We start from the raw sequence: 18968 nt of genomic DNA, 5'->3' as shown, positions 1-18968 counted from the left end.
AAACAAACATTTTTAAAAAATTGATAAACTACTGCAGTGTGTTTAACATCCAACTATTGGATGCCAGATTTTCATACTGTTGTTGTTGTTGCCTTGGGCTGCAAGTCTCTATAGTAAAGACCAACATATTTTATTTCAATGGGATATGTAGGTACCATGGATATGTATATGCACCACTTTCGCTGCCACCGGTTAACATTACCTCGAGGGCTGAAAGCAATCGATAAATATGGAGGCGCATGGTATTTTAAGAATGAACATTTTAGATTTGTTTACTAATTTAAGTAGGGCAGCCCTTACTTTGCACTGTTCAATGTGCAAAAACGATCCAAAAAAAAAATGAAAAACGATCCGTAAATTACATCTAAATGTTCCATAAAACGCTAGCATAAATCCATAAAATAGTTCGGGAGATTCCATAAAGAATAATTTTATGATCCATAAATCTTTGGAAAATGATCGATAAAAACTATATTTTGATCCATAAAATTTCAAATTTGCCCAATTTTTGTCCTGATGATGATCCATAATTTCAGTAATATGTTCATAATTTTGATAATGTGTTCCATAATGCTTGGAGAGAAAGCCAATGAAACTATATTAATTGATCCACACATTTTTTTAAATCTAAGGATCATTTGGATCACAGGATCACAAAATTGAGGGATCATATCACCAAAACTATGGATCGTTTGAACAATGTTATGGATCAAATGGCCAGAATTATGGATCATATTACTGAAATTATGGATCATCATCATCATTTTCCAAAGATTTATGGATCATTTGTTACATCATTTGTTGTTCATGGGAAAATAGCAAGAATTGTATAGTTTTTCTTGACCATGTTATTAGAGTTTATTTTCCTATTAATTGCTGAATTTTAGCTTAGTTATGGATCGAATAATTATTCTTTATAGAATTTCCTGAACTATTTTATGGATTTATGGTAGCGTTTTTCATTTTTTATGGATTCGTCTTTATTGTTTATATGCAAAAGTATGTTTTGCGGTCTGAAAGCATAATGAGAGCATACAGAAAACATATTTTGATATTGATAATTTGTTGTAATAAGAATCATCATGTTGGATTACATAATTCAATCTTATTTTGCTATAGATTTGTATGATATGACATCAAACTGTGTAGGGACACGGCAGGTATTTCCGTCCATCGTCATAGGGGCTAAAAACATCGAAAGGACCGTCCTTTGCTAAAACTCCAATATAGCAGAACGTTTCTCCTGAGCTTACGATTTGATACGGATGAGTTTGGCAAAAAAAAAGTTTCTTTTATTGGTTTTCGAGACTATGGCGAAAATACGAAAATACCTGCCTTATCCCTATTTATTTTGTTATCGGAAACCAATATCGTTTTCGATTTGCTCTAATCGACAGCAGGAATAGTTTTCCATTTGATTGACATCAAGTACGATTTATCTGCAACACGTTTTATTATTTTAACCGTTAAACGACCAAAATGATACCAAATTAAGTAATTATAATCAGTGTTGAATAGCTGAGAATTGAAAGACCGCACTAATATTTGAACAGCTATATTTTACGTGTTTATGAGCTTCAAATCTGTAAATATGTAATTCATCTTAGTTTAGTTTAGTTTACAATTCTAACACCAATTAGGCTGTATTGCATGTTCATAGTATAATCTTCTTTATACATAAAAATGAATTTCTGTCTGTCTGAACCTTATAGACTCCGAAACTACTGAGCCGATCGGCGTGAAAATTTGTATGCAGAGGTTTTTGGGGCCGAGGAAGGTTCTTAAGATGGTTGGAGACCCCTCCCTCCTTTGGAAAGGGGGGCTGCCATACAAATGAAACAGATTTCTGCATTGAGAACTAAGCAGAGAATAAATGAATTTTAGGCGAAACGAAGTTCGTCGGGTCTGCTAGTTTATAATACAATTACCTTTCCTAGCTGTACAGTTATAAGATTAAGCTAGTATGTAAGTTTAGTCGTAGGTAGCAATAACAAATTATTTAGAAATTAACAATATATTTATCACACCAAACACCTTATTGCACGTGAGGTAGATTGACATTGACCTGTCATTTCTAATCGTTGACGTTCCATCTAGAGCTCCCTACTCATAGACTGGCCGCTTGCCGCCTGGCGCTCAGCCGACTGTGTTGCCAATTTTCTCGAGGTGCTTGTTGCAACATCCTCCCCCGGGTGCGGTTCACTGTCTTTGTAGACCGCAGAGTTACTCCTTACCTCGAGTACTGCCAGTTTTGATACAGGTCGGCGGAGAACTCCTCCCGCAGTTCGTACCATAGCCTGTCGCACGTGACCATCTGACGCTTTGGTTGTTTCAATTACAATCCCTCTTACCCAACCGTTCCGTTTGCCTTCGTCCGCAATCATCACCAGGTCTCCGTCCTGTACTGGTCTAGATTCAGTAAACCACTTGGCCTGTTTCCGGATAACGGGAAGATACTCCTTTAACCAGCGTTGCCAGAACCGATTAAGATGCAGCTGGATGTGACCCCATGTTTCTCTAGATGTACCTTGTTGATGTTTCATATCTACACATGGTTGTTTGACTCCATTCGAGCTGCCCAGCAGAAAATGGTTGGGAGTAAGAGCTTCTGATTCCGCAGAATCGAGTGGTAAGTACGTTAGCGGTCGAGTGTTAACAATGCTCTCTGCCTCCACGATAACAGTTTGCAGTTCTTCATCGTAGAGTTTTCCTTCGGTATACGCATCCCCAATCGCTACCTTGACTGAGCGAACTAGTCGCTCCCAGGCACCACCCATGTGTGGAGCGCTTGGTGGAATAAAGGTCCACTTCGTGTGTACACTGGTGAACGTCGCCGAAACTCCTTCGTTAATTTGCTCTCGCAGTAGTCGTTCGGCTCCGTGAAAGTTTGTAGCATTGTCGCTGTAAAATTCTATCGGCGAACCACGGCGGCAGACAAATCGACGGATGCACGAAATACACGAGGCCGTTGACAGACTATACGCCATTTCAAGGTGAACAGCGCGCACCGTCAGGCAAGTGAAAAGCGCTATCCACCTCTTCGCATTCGCACGGCCCTGTTTGATTAGTAGCGGGCCGAAGTAATCCACTCCAACGTAGCTGAATGGAAGAACATGTATGGCTAGCCACGATAGTGGTAGAGGAGCCATCGGAGGGATGGTCGGATGAGCGTTGCGAACTATACAGCGTTGACAGCTTCGGCTGACCGCTTTCACCACTGAACGGAGTCTCGGTTTGACGAACATTTGGCGAACTTCGTTCACAACAGTTTCGGAATTTGCATAACGGTAGAGCCGATGATACCGTGCGACAAGAAGTTCTGTGCACGGATGCTTTCTTGGCAAGATAATTGGAAACCGCACGCTGCTACTGATATGGCTGGCCGCTGAAATCCGGCTGTTTTGCCGCATTAACCCCTGTTCATCAATCATCGGCATTAGTTGATGCACCGCACTCGATCTATCTATCGCTTCCTGCTTGTTTTTCGGTAATAGAGTAGAGTGGGGCAAGAGTACGCACTTAGTTTTCAATCGATCATGTGGCCCTTATGAAGCAAGCTTCTGCATATCAAATCAGTGTCGATGATTCATATACTCTTCCCTTATGTTACCCAGTGGAAAAAATATTGAAATTATTGAGATTCGTTCTAGTAGAACCCTTATTGCAAGACAAGTGAAAAACGCACTCTTACCCCACCGGTGGGGTAAAAGTGCGCATCGGGTGGGGTAAGAGTACGCATTTATCCAATCATGTGCCTCAAGTATATACTAACACAAATAAGAGTTAATAACATTTAATTGATGTTTAATGAGCATATATTAGGGAATGTTTAAAGATTACGTAACTCTTAAAGGGGGAGGGGGTCCTAAAAATGTGCACTTTCATACGAAAAACCATTGTTTTTTTATATATACAAAAAACTACAGAGGTAAAAATATATATATCAGGTATCGCGTGGCGTATACAAAGGGATTTTCCTTAAAGAATGTCCACCAATCACGTAACGTAAATTTTAGCTATTTCATCACACCTCCCCCCCCTATCTTACACTATTTGTATGAATACTCTAAAAATTATATGGATCGTCACACATCTCGCAACTCCTCCCAGCTAAACGTTGCGTAATTTATGAATGTTTCTTTTGATTAAATGAAATTATTATTGTGATGAAGCTGTGTTTTCGGACTATGTTTAGGTGTACAACAAGTCCTAACACAATTTCATTATTTCGCTTCAGTGCTTTGTTCGCTAAGTCCTTTCTAACACCGAACTACTTCAACTTATCCTAAAAACTTGAGATAATTTCGAATTCTGTCCCTTTTTTCTTAGTTGTGAATCTTTACAGTTTGGAAGAAGTCTTATTTCGGCCGGAGATACGGGTTTGACATCATAACTTGAAGATTCATATGCGTACTCTTGCCCCACCGGTTCCTGCGTACTTTTACCCCACAGTCCCAAAAATTATTCAAGTAATGGTTTAGACTTCTTGGAAAACTAACCGGATTGGTGTTCTGTACCATAAAGTACTCTATATAATAGGTTATCGAAATGGTATAATGTTTACCTGATTGAACGTATATATGGTAATGAAATACTAGTTGCGGAAATCCAATTATTTTTAGCAAAATGGCCAAAAAGTTGTCTAACTCCATATCTCCCGTGTTGTTTATTCAAATCGTTTACAATTACACATGATAATGGTTGGCCAGAATACCTGTCAAACTGATGCAGTGCTGCTAGTTTATCTTTTTTTATTACTTCAAAAAATCGAAAACGTACTCTTACCCCACGCGCACTCTTGCCCCACTCTACTCTACTTGGTTGGATTTCAACGTTGTCACCTCGTCGGGATAAACTTCCATTTGAACTTGCTTTAAGATTTGAACCTCCGCAGCATTCATCTCTTGTTGCGACAGTCGACCACTGTGTTTATCTTCCTTTTTCCTAGCGTTGCGTACAAATCGCAATACGTAAGCCATGCTATGCTGAAGCTTTTCCCATTTGAAAAATAGTTCGTACGTAATGAATGGATCGCTAGTAGTGTGGATGAGAACTGAAGACCGAGCTTCTTCAAGTATGTCCACTACTGAGCTTCTGGATTTCGGCCATTCATCTTCCGGAAGGAGTAAAAACTCCGGTCCAAGAAACTATTTACTGTTTCTACTAAAATAGGGCCCACTTCCCCACTTTGTTGCCTCGTGGTTGTCTCAAGGATTTCTCCAATTCGATTCGCCACGAACGGCCGATAGTTTCTTGGGTCTGCACGGATCCATGAAAGTACGACTGAGCTATCCGTCCATAAGATTCGTTTTCTGATAGGAAACGAATGATTTGCTTGTACGAAATTCATCATCCGCGTCCCTAGGAGACATCCTTGTAATTCTAGCTTCGGGACAGTCATCGGCTTAAGTGGCGCTACCTTTGCCTTCGCGGCGATCATAATACATTGATACACACTACATAATTCACTAATTGTACGTATATACAGAGCGCAGGAGTACGCAAGCAAACTGGCATCTACGAAGACGTGGAGTTCAGCATTTCTATACGTTTGTGCTGATGCTTCGGAGAAATAGCAGCGAGGAATTTTAACGTTTGTGATGTACGAGATCATCTTGATCCACCTAGACCAGTCTGTGTACTGCTTGTCGGCGACTTCTTCATCCCATCCGATTCCAGCCCGCCACAAGTCTTCCACAGAGACATTACGCAGCGTAACACTTGCCTCTTCGTGGGAATTCGGCCAGTTTCCAGAAGTGATTGAACTTCTTCGCTCATTTGAGTACTGAACGAGAGTTCGTCCGTTAGTGGGTCCCAACACATCCCGAGCACACGTTCCGTATGGCTGCTCGTTGTCATCAGGCTTTTACTGTGAGCGGCTTGGGTTTCTCCAAGGTACTGCAGTACACCTTCATTGTTAGAAATCCAGTTCCTTAAATTAAACCCACCATTATCGAAAACCTGGCGAACTTCCTCTGAAATACGACATGCTTCTTCTTCTGATCCAAAGCTGTCGAGATAATCGTCTACGTATGTACCCTGCAATATGCCTTCGGCTGCTCTGGGAAAGCGTTCGCTGTGCTCCCTCGCGTTCTTATTTTTCACAAATTGGGCGACCCAAATGTCGCTACGTCAACCACGAAGATGTCCGGGTTATGATTTGGATCTTCACGACACAGGATTCGCTGCGAATGCTTATCAGCCGCACTCATTTGTATCTGCAAAAACATCTCCTTCACATCGGCGCACACTGCAACCTTGTATTGCCGGAAACGGAATAACACTCCCATCAACGAAACCAATTGATCCGATCCTTTCAGCAACATACTGTTTAGCGAAACTCCATCCACCTTAGCGGCAGCGTCCCATACGATGCGCGTCTTCCCTAGTTTTTTCGGGTTGGTTACTGCGCCTACAGGCAGATACCAAATTCTCCGCGGATCCGCTTCGTTCAATTCTTCGCTTGTCGCTTTATGGATGTAACCCTTGTTAACAAACTCCTGTATTTGCCGGAAAACGTTCGCCTTCAACTGTGGATCTTTAACCATTTTCCTTTCCAAGCACTCCAGCCTGCGAAGTGCCATCGTGTAGCTATCCGGTAGCTCAACATCTTCCTCCTTCCACAGCAAGGCTGTTTCGAATTTCTTCCCAACACGAACCGTCGTCTGCTCCAACAAGTCCAAAGCCCGCTGCTCATCTTTAGATCGTATGGTTACGTTCCCTAATCCTACTTCTTAAATGCCGTAGAACTGTTTGATAACTTCATGCAACTGCCTATTCGAAGTACACTCGCAGATATGAAAGTTAAAACTACTTTCTACTCTAGGCTGCTGTCTTCCATAGACGCACCACCCAAGCCGTGTCTTGACGGCAATTGGCCATTCACCGGTTCCATCCTTCATCTTCAGGGGAACTACTAATTGCAGGTGTTCAAGCCCGATCAGTAGCTTTGGGACAGCGTTTTGATAGCTGCGAATTGGCAACTGCTTGAGATGGTCGAAGTGCTTGACAGGCAGGATCCGAAACAGTACGCTCGATCCGAGATATTGGTGAGTATGACTTTCCGCCTGCAGAGTGGAAGCTGAAGCTCCTGTATTCCGCCTCGTCACATGCAACAACGGATGATGACGATACTGACAGCCGTCGATATTGCAACGGTTGCTGCTTCTGCATGATCGCCTACCATGGTTATACAGGCAAATCTGGCACAACGACAGGGCTCTCACTTTACGCCAGCGATCGTCGACGTTCAGATCCTTAAACTCCGAGCACTCTCGCAGCCGATGACCGACAGTATTCTCCGCGTGGGAATTTATGTATCCTTTGGATTTTGGTTTGTCCTTGCTCCTATTAGTCTCCGGTTCGAATAGTACCACACTGGATGCATCACTGACGAGGTTCTGCATGTAGTCGCTGAATGTCTTCAGGTTCACTAAGCCCAGGCCGCGCTTATACCCAGCCCACATTAGCTTTTGATCCGATGGAAGTTTGCTAACGAGTTCTTGCAGCAGCATCGGATTTGACAAATGAGCATGTTCATTTGCTGCCTCAATATGATCACAAAGGGTTTGCACTGCCAATCCATATTCGATCAACCCTTCTAGCTTTTCAGGCTTCGGGGCGGGAATCCTCCGCACCTTTTCCAGCAATGCGTTTATCAACAGCTCTGGACGTCCATACCGCATACGAAGAGCTTCGATGACTTGTGGTACTGCTGCCGGCAAGACCAGGCGGCTGCGCACCGTTTCGAGGGCCGGTCCCTTGAGGCATCGTTGTAAACGGAGCATATTCTCGCCATCAGTATAGCCGCATGACGCGGTTGTATACTCGTAGTGCGAGATAAAAATAGGCCAATCGGAAGGATCTCCCGAAAACTGTGGAAGATCTCTAGCCAACGATTGGCGTGCTGCAAGCTGTTGCGGCGATGGTCCGTTCTGGTAGACGTTCAGTAAAGATCGTTGCTGCTGATGCTGGCGATGGTACCTTTCCTCTAACGACGAAGGCTGTACATTCCTGATCGTGGAGCGCGCGAAGGGTTCGCGCTACTGTTCGTGGTAAGTGAAGGGGATATCTTGTTGCTGGCGACTTTCGAGAGGGACTGGCTCGAAACCGCGGAAGATAGGCTGTTGTTCCCTGCCAACAATGGAAACTGACACGTGGGGAATCGTGGAGGACTTATGAGGTACATAGCTATTGTATATTTTATTTATATAACCACTCTCACCAACACCACTCTTACCTGCGTAACTAGTCTCATCTATTTGTGTTTTCTTGTAGGCACCCAGAATTTTAGGCTGTTGATTACCTTGGTGTTGGTCACTGGATGAATTCGGGAAACTATACCGATGCTGTGCGATTGGTGGGCTTATAATCCAATCGGTTGGATTTAATCCGAACTGATTTTTGCACTGCTGCAGCTGGCGCTTTAGGTCGTCGAATTCTTCTCTGCTTGGAGCTGGCTGCAATTGGCATCGTTCTAGCTGCTTCTCTAAGCTGCGGACCGAATCCGCTGCGTTGCGGATGTTCACTTCCATGGGCTGAGCGGCTGCTGGTGGTTCCGAATGGCCTCCTACCACGCAGTCTTCTTGCTCCGGATTACTGTTGACCAAATGAGCTGCAAACGTGCTTTTCTCTCTACCACTAATTCAACACCTATGCAACTCCATCAGCTCCAACTGCTCATCCAGAAATTTCTTTTTAAGTTCATGTTCCATTCGTTGCCGCTCGAGCTAATGACGTTGTTTTAGCAGGGCGAGATCACGCTGGATACTAGAACTGGAACTGCTCGAAGAGTTGCTTCCCGGTGGCCCGATACACTGTGAGCATATCCATGCTCGATCACATACATCGCACTGTACATAATTCCTGTCGGCATCCGAATTGTCGCAGGCTGCGCAATCGCCGTGCTGTGTATTCGTGTCTACGCCCGAGGCCGACATTGTAGTTCGAATGAAATATTTGAAGAATGTTGAATCGCTGAGAATTGAAAGACCGCACCGATATTTGAACAGCTATATTTTACGTGTTTATGAGCTTCAAATCTGTAAATATGTAGTTCATCTTAGTTTAGTTTAGTTTACAATTCTAATAAGGGATCGTACACTTATTACGTAAGCATTTTTTCTGGGTTTTTCGACCCCCCTCCCCCCATGTAAGATTTTTATCATACAAAATAATTTTTAGTTATTTGGAGCGTAAGATATTGACCGACCCCCCCCCACAAAAGTGCTTACGTAATATGTGTACGGCCCCTAAGTTACTCACATTTCAGTGACGCTTTATTTTTGAATGGCCTTTCAGGTCTGCTCTATTGAGTGTGGTTAAGTATGACCCTGAATAGTTATAATTAGGCTGTATTGCATGTTCATAGTATAGTTTATAATAAAATTACCTTTCCTAGCTGTACAGTTATAAGATTAAGCTAGTATGTAAGTTTAGTCGTAGGTAGCAATAACTTTTTTTCTAGAAATTAACAATATATTTATCACACCAAACACCTTATTGCACGTGAGGTAGATTGGAATTGACCTGTCATTTAATTTATCATTTCTAATCGTTGACGTTCCATCCAGAGTTACTACTCATAGACTGGCCGCTTGCCGCCTGGCGCTCAGCCGACTGTGTTGCCAATTTTCTCGAGGTGCTTGTTGCAACAATCAGCGACAATGAAAACAAGTTATTGATTTGCTCTCAAGCTTTGCTGGGGTAAGACGGTATAATGAGCTCCCCCCTGGCCAAAACCCCTCTGTGTGATTTCTAAAAAAATATAATTACCTAAGGTTAAAAACAAGTTTTTTTTATTCCTTTATTTATTTGTTAGGTACTCTGTGTAACCGCTACTGTGCCGAGATCTACTGTGATATTCTGCGTACAGAATCCACACAGAATCTATTTTTAGATTTCCATTATTCATTATTGTTTTCATTGCCAGTCCATCTCATCGTGAGTCCATTGTGTCCGTTTGTCCATGTCGTGTATCCAATGATCGTTGCGTTGTTCGGTTGCCATTTTATCCGGGTAACGTTGGAGGAATGCCTCCGAGAAGAACAAGTTGTCAGTCGTCATCAGGCAGCCGAGACGGTAAGGCGCGTACCCCAAAACGCCACCGTATGGGCTGCGGATCTGGCGACTGACGAGGGTTTGGTGGAGGGGCTGGGAATCGAACCCATGACCATCCGCTTGTAAGGCGAACGTGTAGCCAACTACGCTGCGGGGACCCCTGTTGAAAACCAGTTGCTACCGTTCGGAAGTTGGCTTTCTCAGTCTCAGTCAGACTGAGAAAGCCAATTTCCGAACAGTACATCCCATCCAATCAAAAAACACCCCTCCAGTTGGTACCTTTAAATATTTGTAAGACTGTCATACTACGCAATTGAGGAAGTACTTTTGTACTAGTACACCCCTTTATTCAAATCACCCTCCCACCAATCTAACGGGTGGCAACTAAAAAATTTGAATGACTTCAATACTTTTCTATCAGAATAATAATACTTTCACAGAAATATGACTTTATGTGAATGAATCCTTAGAATGACTCCTTAGAATTGTCGCACACACATTTTTACTCCAACATTGCTTACAACATGCGCCGCAGCGCATTGTAAATTTTTAAAGCAAACAAAGATCATGGGAAAAGTACACGGTCGAACATTTCAAGCGTGAAAATGTTCGAAATCTGTCATAGCATTATTAGGTCTACTCAGCTCCATTGTATATGTACAAAAAGTGATTGTAAGGTCAAAAAACCCAGATTAATCCACCTAGCGGTGATGGCGCCTTTCTCGCGCAAAAAGGTAATAAATGTAGCCGTTATGCTTACACCTCGATGATGTACAAGAAAGGCAAAATAGTTACACCGTCTAATGTTAAGATAGAAAGTTTACACCAGTAGACGACAGATGGCGCTGCCAAAAGTTTCTATAATTTCCTATGTTCGAATTTAGACTTTCGGCACATAACATATAGGCATCTTTCCCTTGGAAAGTGGTCCCTCCATGATTTTGGAACGTTAGCGAACCTAGCGGTGGAAGTCAAGCTTTACTGAACAACGGGCATTAGACAGAGTATCATCGCATGCTTTGCTGTCTCTTTCTTTCCTTTTGGATATACGGGAGTGCCGTTCGTCGATTGTTGATACACAAAGAGCCTACTTTGAAATTTGCAGTTTGTTCTATGATGTCTATCTGTTTTGTGCTTTCGGTCAATTTCATAGTACTATGAAACTGAACGAAGAGCATACTTACGCCTAAATGCGTGCAATTGGAGTATCTTTATAGTACGATGAAACTCAATGGGAGCAAGCCACGGATAAACTTTAAAAATATTCATAGATGCAAGGCACTTTTCAGAACACATGTTTGTTCTATGTGATTATGTCTCATCACTATTTTAATATTATCTATTATTTGCAATTTGCAATTATTATGAAATTCAATAGTGATCAACAGCGTTTTAGTCTCTGTCGGATGCAACTTGTTGTAAGAAAATCGGTTAAGAGTTTCTATGTGAAAATTTGGCTAATGTTTTCTATGGCATTTTGTGCACACACACACGCACACACATACACACACACGCACACACGGACAGACAGACATTTGTTCAGCTCATTGAGCTGAGTCGAATGGTATATAACACTATGTGTCTCCGGTACTTCTATCAAAAGTTCGAATTTGGAGTGAAATGATAGCCTTTCGGTACAAATTAGTTGTACGAGAAAGGCAAAAACGAAGCAACTCATAAGCAGGATCAGAAGAAATCTGGAAATCGAAATGACAGATCCGTGCAGCGATCATGTCATACCAGCAAGACTAAGCTGCGCCGCACGGCGAACCACGGACCATATGCTAATATTCATTAGTCAAAGTTTGAAGACTAAGGACAACTCTTTGTATAACATATATCAGATTGAACTGAACTTCTTTGTATTTTTTCCCGTGCCATTCTTTTCTTTCCAATTTTTAGTTGCCACCCGTTATAAAAGTCTCCTTAAGGACATAGTTGGAAGAGTACCACGATGGCAGTCAATATGGCACCGGACCTTCCACGGGTCAACCCCACACCTTACGCACTCCTCTCCCATCAACATTCGAATGCATCGAACAGCATCGAACAAAAGTTTAATATTCATATTACTAACCTGTTCACAGTATATTTATGTACTTTCCGTGATAATTAACATGTTTCTTTGAAGAGTCCTATGCATTTCGGCTCGATATATGGCATAAACCAGCAGTTTCGTGCCAATTTAACAGCCGTCCGCGGTTTGGTGGGTTTATCACTGCACTCCACTTCTTCTCAAAGGGCATTGAAAAAATCAATTTTTTACACACTTCTCCGCACATGAGCAGCCCGAAATGTTGATGGAATGCAAATTAAACTTCACTTTTTGGATTAAGTCACTTGTTTGAAGCGAAAACTTAATATAAACTGCAATTTTTACCCGAAGAAAACGATTAAAAAATCGCGGAGCGAATGTAAACACCGGTACCGATAGCAGCAAACTAATAAACAGGGTGGCTCAAAACTGATTTTTCTCCGCCACGCTCAGTCGATTATGTTTCATATTTTGGGTGTCGTTCGCTGGCTTCGGTCGGTTTGAATAGGGGCTTACCGTGCACAGGTCGTTTCAGGTTTGTATGGCAGTTGATATGGCGAGGTTGAATTTTACATTATTCTGACTGTGGCACTCCGTGATTGGGCGCTGGCGAGGGGAAGACCAGATGACTGGATGAAATTCAAGAGCATTAACTCCTCAGACAATGCATATTGAATGGGCGTTCCAATAGTTGGTGTCGATTTTAATCGAGGTTGCAAATCTTTAGCATGATAATAAAGCCCCAAATACAATGTCGGCGGAACAGAAACGGAAACGGCAAATTTGACAGTTAGCCCATATATTTTCTGTCAAATTTTCCGTTTCCGTTCCGCTGACATTGTGTTTGTGTAATTGTGTAATTCAACAAAATAGCCAGATTTTTTCTGTGATATCTATCGCACCAGGAGCAGATACTTCATACAAAAAGTGTGACATGGGGGTGAGCGGAGTATAAAATGGTATTTCATCGGATCTTTCGTAAGGTGCGTTCAGTGAAGTCTCTGGAATGTTGCTTTCAGCTATGTGGGTTCTCTTTTCGCCAGCGTTTGGAGGGTAGGCGCTGTAGCCAGTGTAATGAAAGGCTTAGTTTCCCATAATAGTTTTCATACAAACTTGAACCGGCTTGTTCTCAATCAGTTTTTGTTCAAATCGGCTTTTGGAGGACACTCGGAGCATGGGACGGAATCAAGTGAGCGTGGTGAAGCTGGGTCGTTTTTGAACCACCCTACTAATATTCTTTGTTTTTTTCATAAATACGACACCAATACTACTACAGTATATGACAGTTTGTATTGTACCAATTCCTTCAAAGCTTTGTTTTGGTACTCAACCCACCTTCACCTTAAGATAAAGAATATGTGTTCCAAATTTATTAAAATCAACCTATGCATTCAATAGTTATAATAGATGGACCGTTAGCATTAGCATTGAGCATTTCGGCACAAAATCGTAGGTGGTACAAGCTCGGATTATTGTATGAGAGTAGCATCACTTTTATCCGTTACCACAGATGTTGATTTGGGACTAATCACTGTCTCTTAGATGGAAGTAATTCACTCTCCAATAGTCGAGATCTGTTCTGGCCACGACCTTGCGAATGCTGAGGAAGGGGAAGGATGGTTAGTTGGACACCCACTTAAGAAAGATGCAAAGAACTCTACGATTTCTCATAGGTGCCACGGGAGGTTTTGGGATTGTGTGGGAGGTTATAACAGTAGGAATCGTTTTGGTAGAACGTGAAATACAGAAAGAACTAAGATAGAAATATAAAGTAGGAAAGGGACGAGCCTGGATTTGAACCCACGACCCCCTGCTTATAAGGCAGAAGCGGTAGCCACTAGACCACCGAGCTAGTTTAGTTATAGTAGATGGATCGTTTTCTAATAAATACCCCTCTCCCCACATGATGATGATGATGATGATACGTGTTTCAAATTTGGTTGAAATCGATCAAGAGGTTCAAAAGTTACACTGGTTTTTTTCAAATAAATTTAAAATATTACGAAATTTTTATTGGCTGAAGGAGTTCTCGAAGGTATGCCTGAAAGAATTTCAACCGAATTAATTCCTGGGGAAGGATTTTCCGAACGAACTTTTTAATAAATTCATGAAATATCACCTGAATGATTTCTGAAGAAATTTCCGAAGTAACTCCTGAAGTGAATTCCCAAGGAATTCTCGAGAATATCGAGAAAAAAGAAATATGATGATGCAATCCCTATATTTTCGGTTTCTTAAGAAAAGTCTTAATTCCAGATTCAGAACAGTGTTTTGTTTTACCTCTTTCCAAATTTTCAAAGGACTTCGAAGAAACTCCAGGCAGAACTCTCGGAAAATTCCTTCAGATATTCCTGAAGGAATTCTTGTAGAAATATTAAAAAATTAAGATAATTCCTATAGGAATTTGTTTGGAAATTCTTTCAAGGATTCTTTTAACATTTTTTTAGGATTTTTTTTAATTCAAAATTTAGTCTTGTACATAATGTCAGTAACTCAAAAACTATTGAATCCTCCACAACCAGCACAGTGGATAGCAGGCTATGGGACAAAATATCAAAGGGACAGAACGACGAATGATCAATTTAAAAAATTTTCTATGCAATCAAAACAAAATGTTGATTAATATGCTAAGAATATGCTGAACTAAAATTAAGAGTCTATACGTTCGGAAGCCTTAATTTCAGAGACATGAAGGCTCCCCCCCCCCCAAAAGCTTATTTGCTGCGTTTCCTTGTACGAGTCTCGAATGTTTCCTTCTAAGCAGCTCGGAGGACTCCTTTCAAGAGGCCCGGAAGCCTTCTTTCAAGAGGCTTGGAAGCCTCCTTTCAAAAGGCTCGGACCCAGTCAACACAAAATCGCATATGCTAGCGAATAAGTGTACATGGTGGAGGCGATATAGGCGCATTCCTCCATTTGACTGCATGCAAAATGCACGTATATGGCCTCCACTTTGTACACTTATTCGCTATGATATACGATCTTGTGTTTGCTGGGAAGCCTCCTTTCAAGAGGCTCGGAAGCCTCCTTTCAAGAGGCTCGGAAGCCTCCTTTCAAGAGGCTCGGAAGCCTCCTTTCAAGAGGCTCGGAAGCCTCCTTTCAAGAGGCCCGGAAGCCTCCTTTCAAGAGGCCCGGAAGCCTCCTTTCAAGAGGCCAGGAAGCCTCCTTTCAAGAGGCCCGGAAGCCTCCTTTCAAGAGGCCCGGAAGCCTCCTTTCAAGAGGCCCGGAAGCCTCCTTTCAAGAGGCCAGGAAGCCTCCTTTCAAGAGGCCAGGAAGCCTCCTTTCAAGAGGCCCGGAAGCCTCCTTTCAAGAGGCCCGGAAGCCTCCTTTCAAGAGGCCCGGAAGCCTCCTTTCAAGAGGCCCGGAAGCCTCCTTTCAAGAGGCCCGGAAGCCTCCTTTCAAGAGGCCCAGAAGCCTCCTTTCAAGAGGCCAGAAGCCTCCTTTCAAGAGGCCAGAAGCCTCCTTTCAAGAGGCCAGGAAGCCTCCTTTCAAGAGGCTCGGAAGCCTCCTTTCAAGAGGCCAGGAAGCCTCCTTTCAAGAGGCCAGGAAGCCTCCTTTCAAGAGGCCAGGAAGCCTCCTTTCAAGAGGCCCGGAAGCCTCCTTTCAAGAGGCCAGGAAGCCTCCTTTCAAGAGGCCCGGAAGCCTCCTTTCAAGAGGCCCGGAAGCCTCCTTTCAAGAGGCCCGGAAGCCTCCTTTCAAGAGGCCCGGAAGCCTCCTTTCAAGAGGCCCGGAAGCCTCCTTTCAAGAGGCCAGGAAGCCTCCTTTCAAGAGGCCAGGAAGACTCCTTTCAAGAGGCCCGGAAGCCTCCTTTCAAGAGGCCAGGAAGCCTTCTTTCAAGAGGCAAGGAAGCCTCCTTTCAAGAGGCCCGGAAGCCTCCTTTCAAGAGGCCCGGAAGCCTCCTTTCAAGAGGCCCGGAAGCCTCCTTTCAAGAGGCCCGGAAGCCTCCTTTCAAGAGGCCCGGAAGCCTCATTTCAAGAGGCCCGGAAGCTTCCTTTCAAGAGGCCAGGAAGCCTCCTTTCAAGAGGCCCGGAAGTTTCCACTGTTGTGTTCTCCCAACAATATTTCTTAAAATGTCAACATTGTCCACAAAGTTTTCCGAGCTTTCTAGAAGTGGTATCCCTGATTTTCCTTGAAAAGACAATACCCCTAGAACTCGTATTTTCTTAAGAAATACGTGATTCTTCCTGCCTTCAGTATTTTAATGGTTATTATTCACACAGATAGAAAAATCCACGGAAATTTACGCTAAAAATCATGCACATAAATGGAACACCATTATTAGCGTAATTCCATACGGGATATAGCCTAAATGTATACAATATTCGACGTGAATCGTCAATATTGCATACAAGTTGTAAGCAATTTTGTTAGCAAGAGGACAATTTCAGCGTAGAATAGCGTAAATTTTCGTATGTCAAGTTTTACGCGCTGTTTTTTTTTCATTACTTTTTTCTGTGCATTACACCTCTTCTTACTGTGATTCGTTGATAACTTTCCGTGTCATTGGACATTGATATAAAGAAAACTACGTGATTCTCTGAAACTCAAAACTACTCAAAAGTGGGTTGTTTTCATTGAAAGCCTTACTTTGGACCAATAACCCAATTTTGAGTAAAATGACCAGCACTAAGTTGTTTGCCTTCAATCACAGGCACAAGCATTCCCGTTACGCTGGAATATGGATCCTTTGAAGTAGTGCGTAACGGTGTAATTTCGGTCATATCGCCAGGCTCGGTTCAACTATGAAGTTGACTATATGACGTCACAGAACCCCCAAGTTGCATGGGGACTGTCCCTATTTCGGTAGGGTACACGCAAAAAAAAGGGTTCATGAATTTGTGAACTAACGAGTTCACGGTGTATTTTTCCGGGAACAACAGTCATGGACTCGGGAATACAGTCACGTTTTCTGGAACGTTCTGAAAAATGTGACTGGTGTTCCCGAATCCATGAATAAAATCACGGTGTATTTTTGCTGGTTCACTGGTGATAAAATAGAAAAGATCGGAAACGAGACGAGCCAGCCTTGGGCTGAAAGTCTCGATAATAAAGACAAAAAAAGGCCGGATTTTTTTCATTTAAATTTTATGCCTTGGAAAAGCAAAATATGTACGTGAATGGAGACCGTAATTTCTTGTCGGAGTTCCTTACAAAATTCTTTACAGGTACTCAGAAATGATTCATAATAAACCACAGGCGGTGAAAGATAATGCATGAAAATCATTGTTGTTTGCGCTATTATGTATAACAATAAAAAAAAAGCTGAAATTTTCAAAAACTTTTTGGGTTGACAACAACGGATCGAAAACATGATAAAAACGGGGTTAGACAAAATCAGGTCAATATTGTAGTACTAAACTCGTTTAATGACAGATGAAAGTTATATTTTTTTTATTTAGAATTTTTGGATCTCCCAGAAGGTTTTCGTGTGAAATTCACTCTCCGTTTACGCTTTTTGGAAAAAATGCCCCACATTTTGGTGAACTTGTTGAGAAACAAAAAAAAAAAAGATTTCCAACAGACGCACTAATTGCGCATGAAGCTATCATAAATAATGTAAATCAACCGTTTTGGTCATTCGTTTTCGAACAAGGAGTTGCATTTTATCCGGCTTTTATTTTCTTGGACACCTTTTGTTAACGACAACCTGGTAGATTTTGTTTTATAACTTCGTTGCTTACCATCCTTCACAGTCCCCTTCATCTATTCCGGATGAACCGTTTCTCTCACTCAAACGGCACTCACGGTGCCTCGCATACATCTCTCGCTGTATAGTCGACGACGCTTTGTGATGTTAGCCACATGAAGGGATTCCCCAATCGCTCTACATCTGTCGCAAGACCCTGCCAGCCAGCAGCCTGCCACCTCCTGTGAAGGCAGTGTAGCCACCCAGTCAGTTCGCAGGACCGGGCTGGTGCGCAGAGCTCCAGCAGTGGTTCCATCGGATAGAGCCCCAAGCCCAGTCAGTCAGTATCGGTACGGCCAGGCGTTTGGCGGTGAGTTGCGTTTCTATGCACGCGTCGACATCGTTGCGGTCCTTCTGTGGTGTGTGCCCGGTGTTGGGATTTCTTCAGCTGAACTGCCCTCGAGAGGGGGCGGAAGAATTTGTTTGAAAAGTGCGTTGGGCGAGGCAGAGTCATCGGAATTCGGACCGACGGGGCTGGCAGGAAGTGTTCCACGGGCCGGCCATAATCAGTGATTGGGTTTTGACTATTAGATCGGGTTGTGATAAGCAAATGGGATAACGCCTTCGCCAGTGCAAGTGGCGGGGACGAAGGGAGGAAGAAATACAGAGGAAAGTAAGGCAAAAATCTTTTTTTTTGTTGTGTGTAAAAATGGGTGGTACCGATGATAATGGAATGTGGCGAAAGTGAAAAAGTGGATAATTGAGAGTGATAGGATGGCGGTGATTTCGGGACCGGTTCCGGATGGTGAGGGATGAGTGATGGAGGTCATAGTAGAAGACAATGGAAGTGAAGCGAAGAAATGCGTGGGGAAACAAAAAACTTGGACGTCTAGTGCTCAAATGTGAGTCGCGGGTGTTAGTTGCAGCTAAACTAGAGTGGATTAATGGACCTTACCTCGGAGCGGATCATCGTGGGACTGATTTTGCATAAATTGTAAGACAAGCATTACCACAATTAAAGTAAAGATCAGCGGAGCGATACTGCATATATATTCAAGCAACAATGAGATTGAGATTTTCTACGGCACGTTTAAACTACTCATTTCATTAAAGAATTAAACTTATGCGGAACTGAAACTTCTGTAGATAGTTGGAATTGTGGATGGGAAATGGAAAAACTCGTTAATGTTTATATAACCAGTCGAGATGTCCGGAGTAGGGAATGTGAGATTCTCATTTTCTCTTGGGATG

The 18968-nt window shown here is 42.7% G+C and overlaps 1 protein-coding gene across 1 annotated transcript; it reads right to left on the bottom strand.

The window, feature by feature from the left end:
- Nucleotides 1-2093: 2093 nt before the first annotated feature.
- LOC134208864 (uncharacterized) lies at nt 2094-3410 on the bottom strand. Its single transcript, XM_062684807.1, has one exon. It carries the CDS (start codon nt 3408-3410, stop codon nt 2094-2096), a length of 1317 nt encoding a protein of 438 aa, XP_062540791.1.
- Between the last annotated feature and the right edge of the window lie 15558 nt (nt 3411-18968).

This window comes from Armigeres subalbatus, chromosome 2, assembly GCF_024139115.2.
Source record: "Armigeres subalbatus isolate Guangzhou_Male chromosome 2, GZ_Asu_2, whole genome shotgun sequence".
Lineage (NCBI taxonomy): Eukaryota > Metazoa > Arthropoda > Insecta > Diptera > Culicidae > Armigeres > Armigeres subalbatus.
The sequence above is the reverse complement of the archived record's forward strand: the minus strand, read 5'-3'. Positions and strand labels throughout refer to the sequence as shown.

What these genes read in the sequence shown, in the direction of transcription:
- LOC134208864 (XM_062684807.1), bottom strand. Translation starts at nt 3,410, where the DNA reads ATGCGGCAAAACAGCCGGATTTCAGCGGCCAGCCATATCAGTAGCAGC.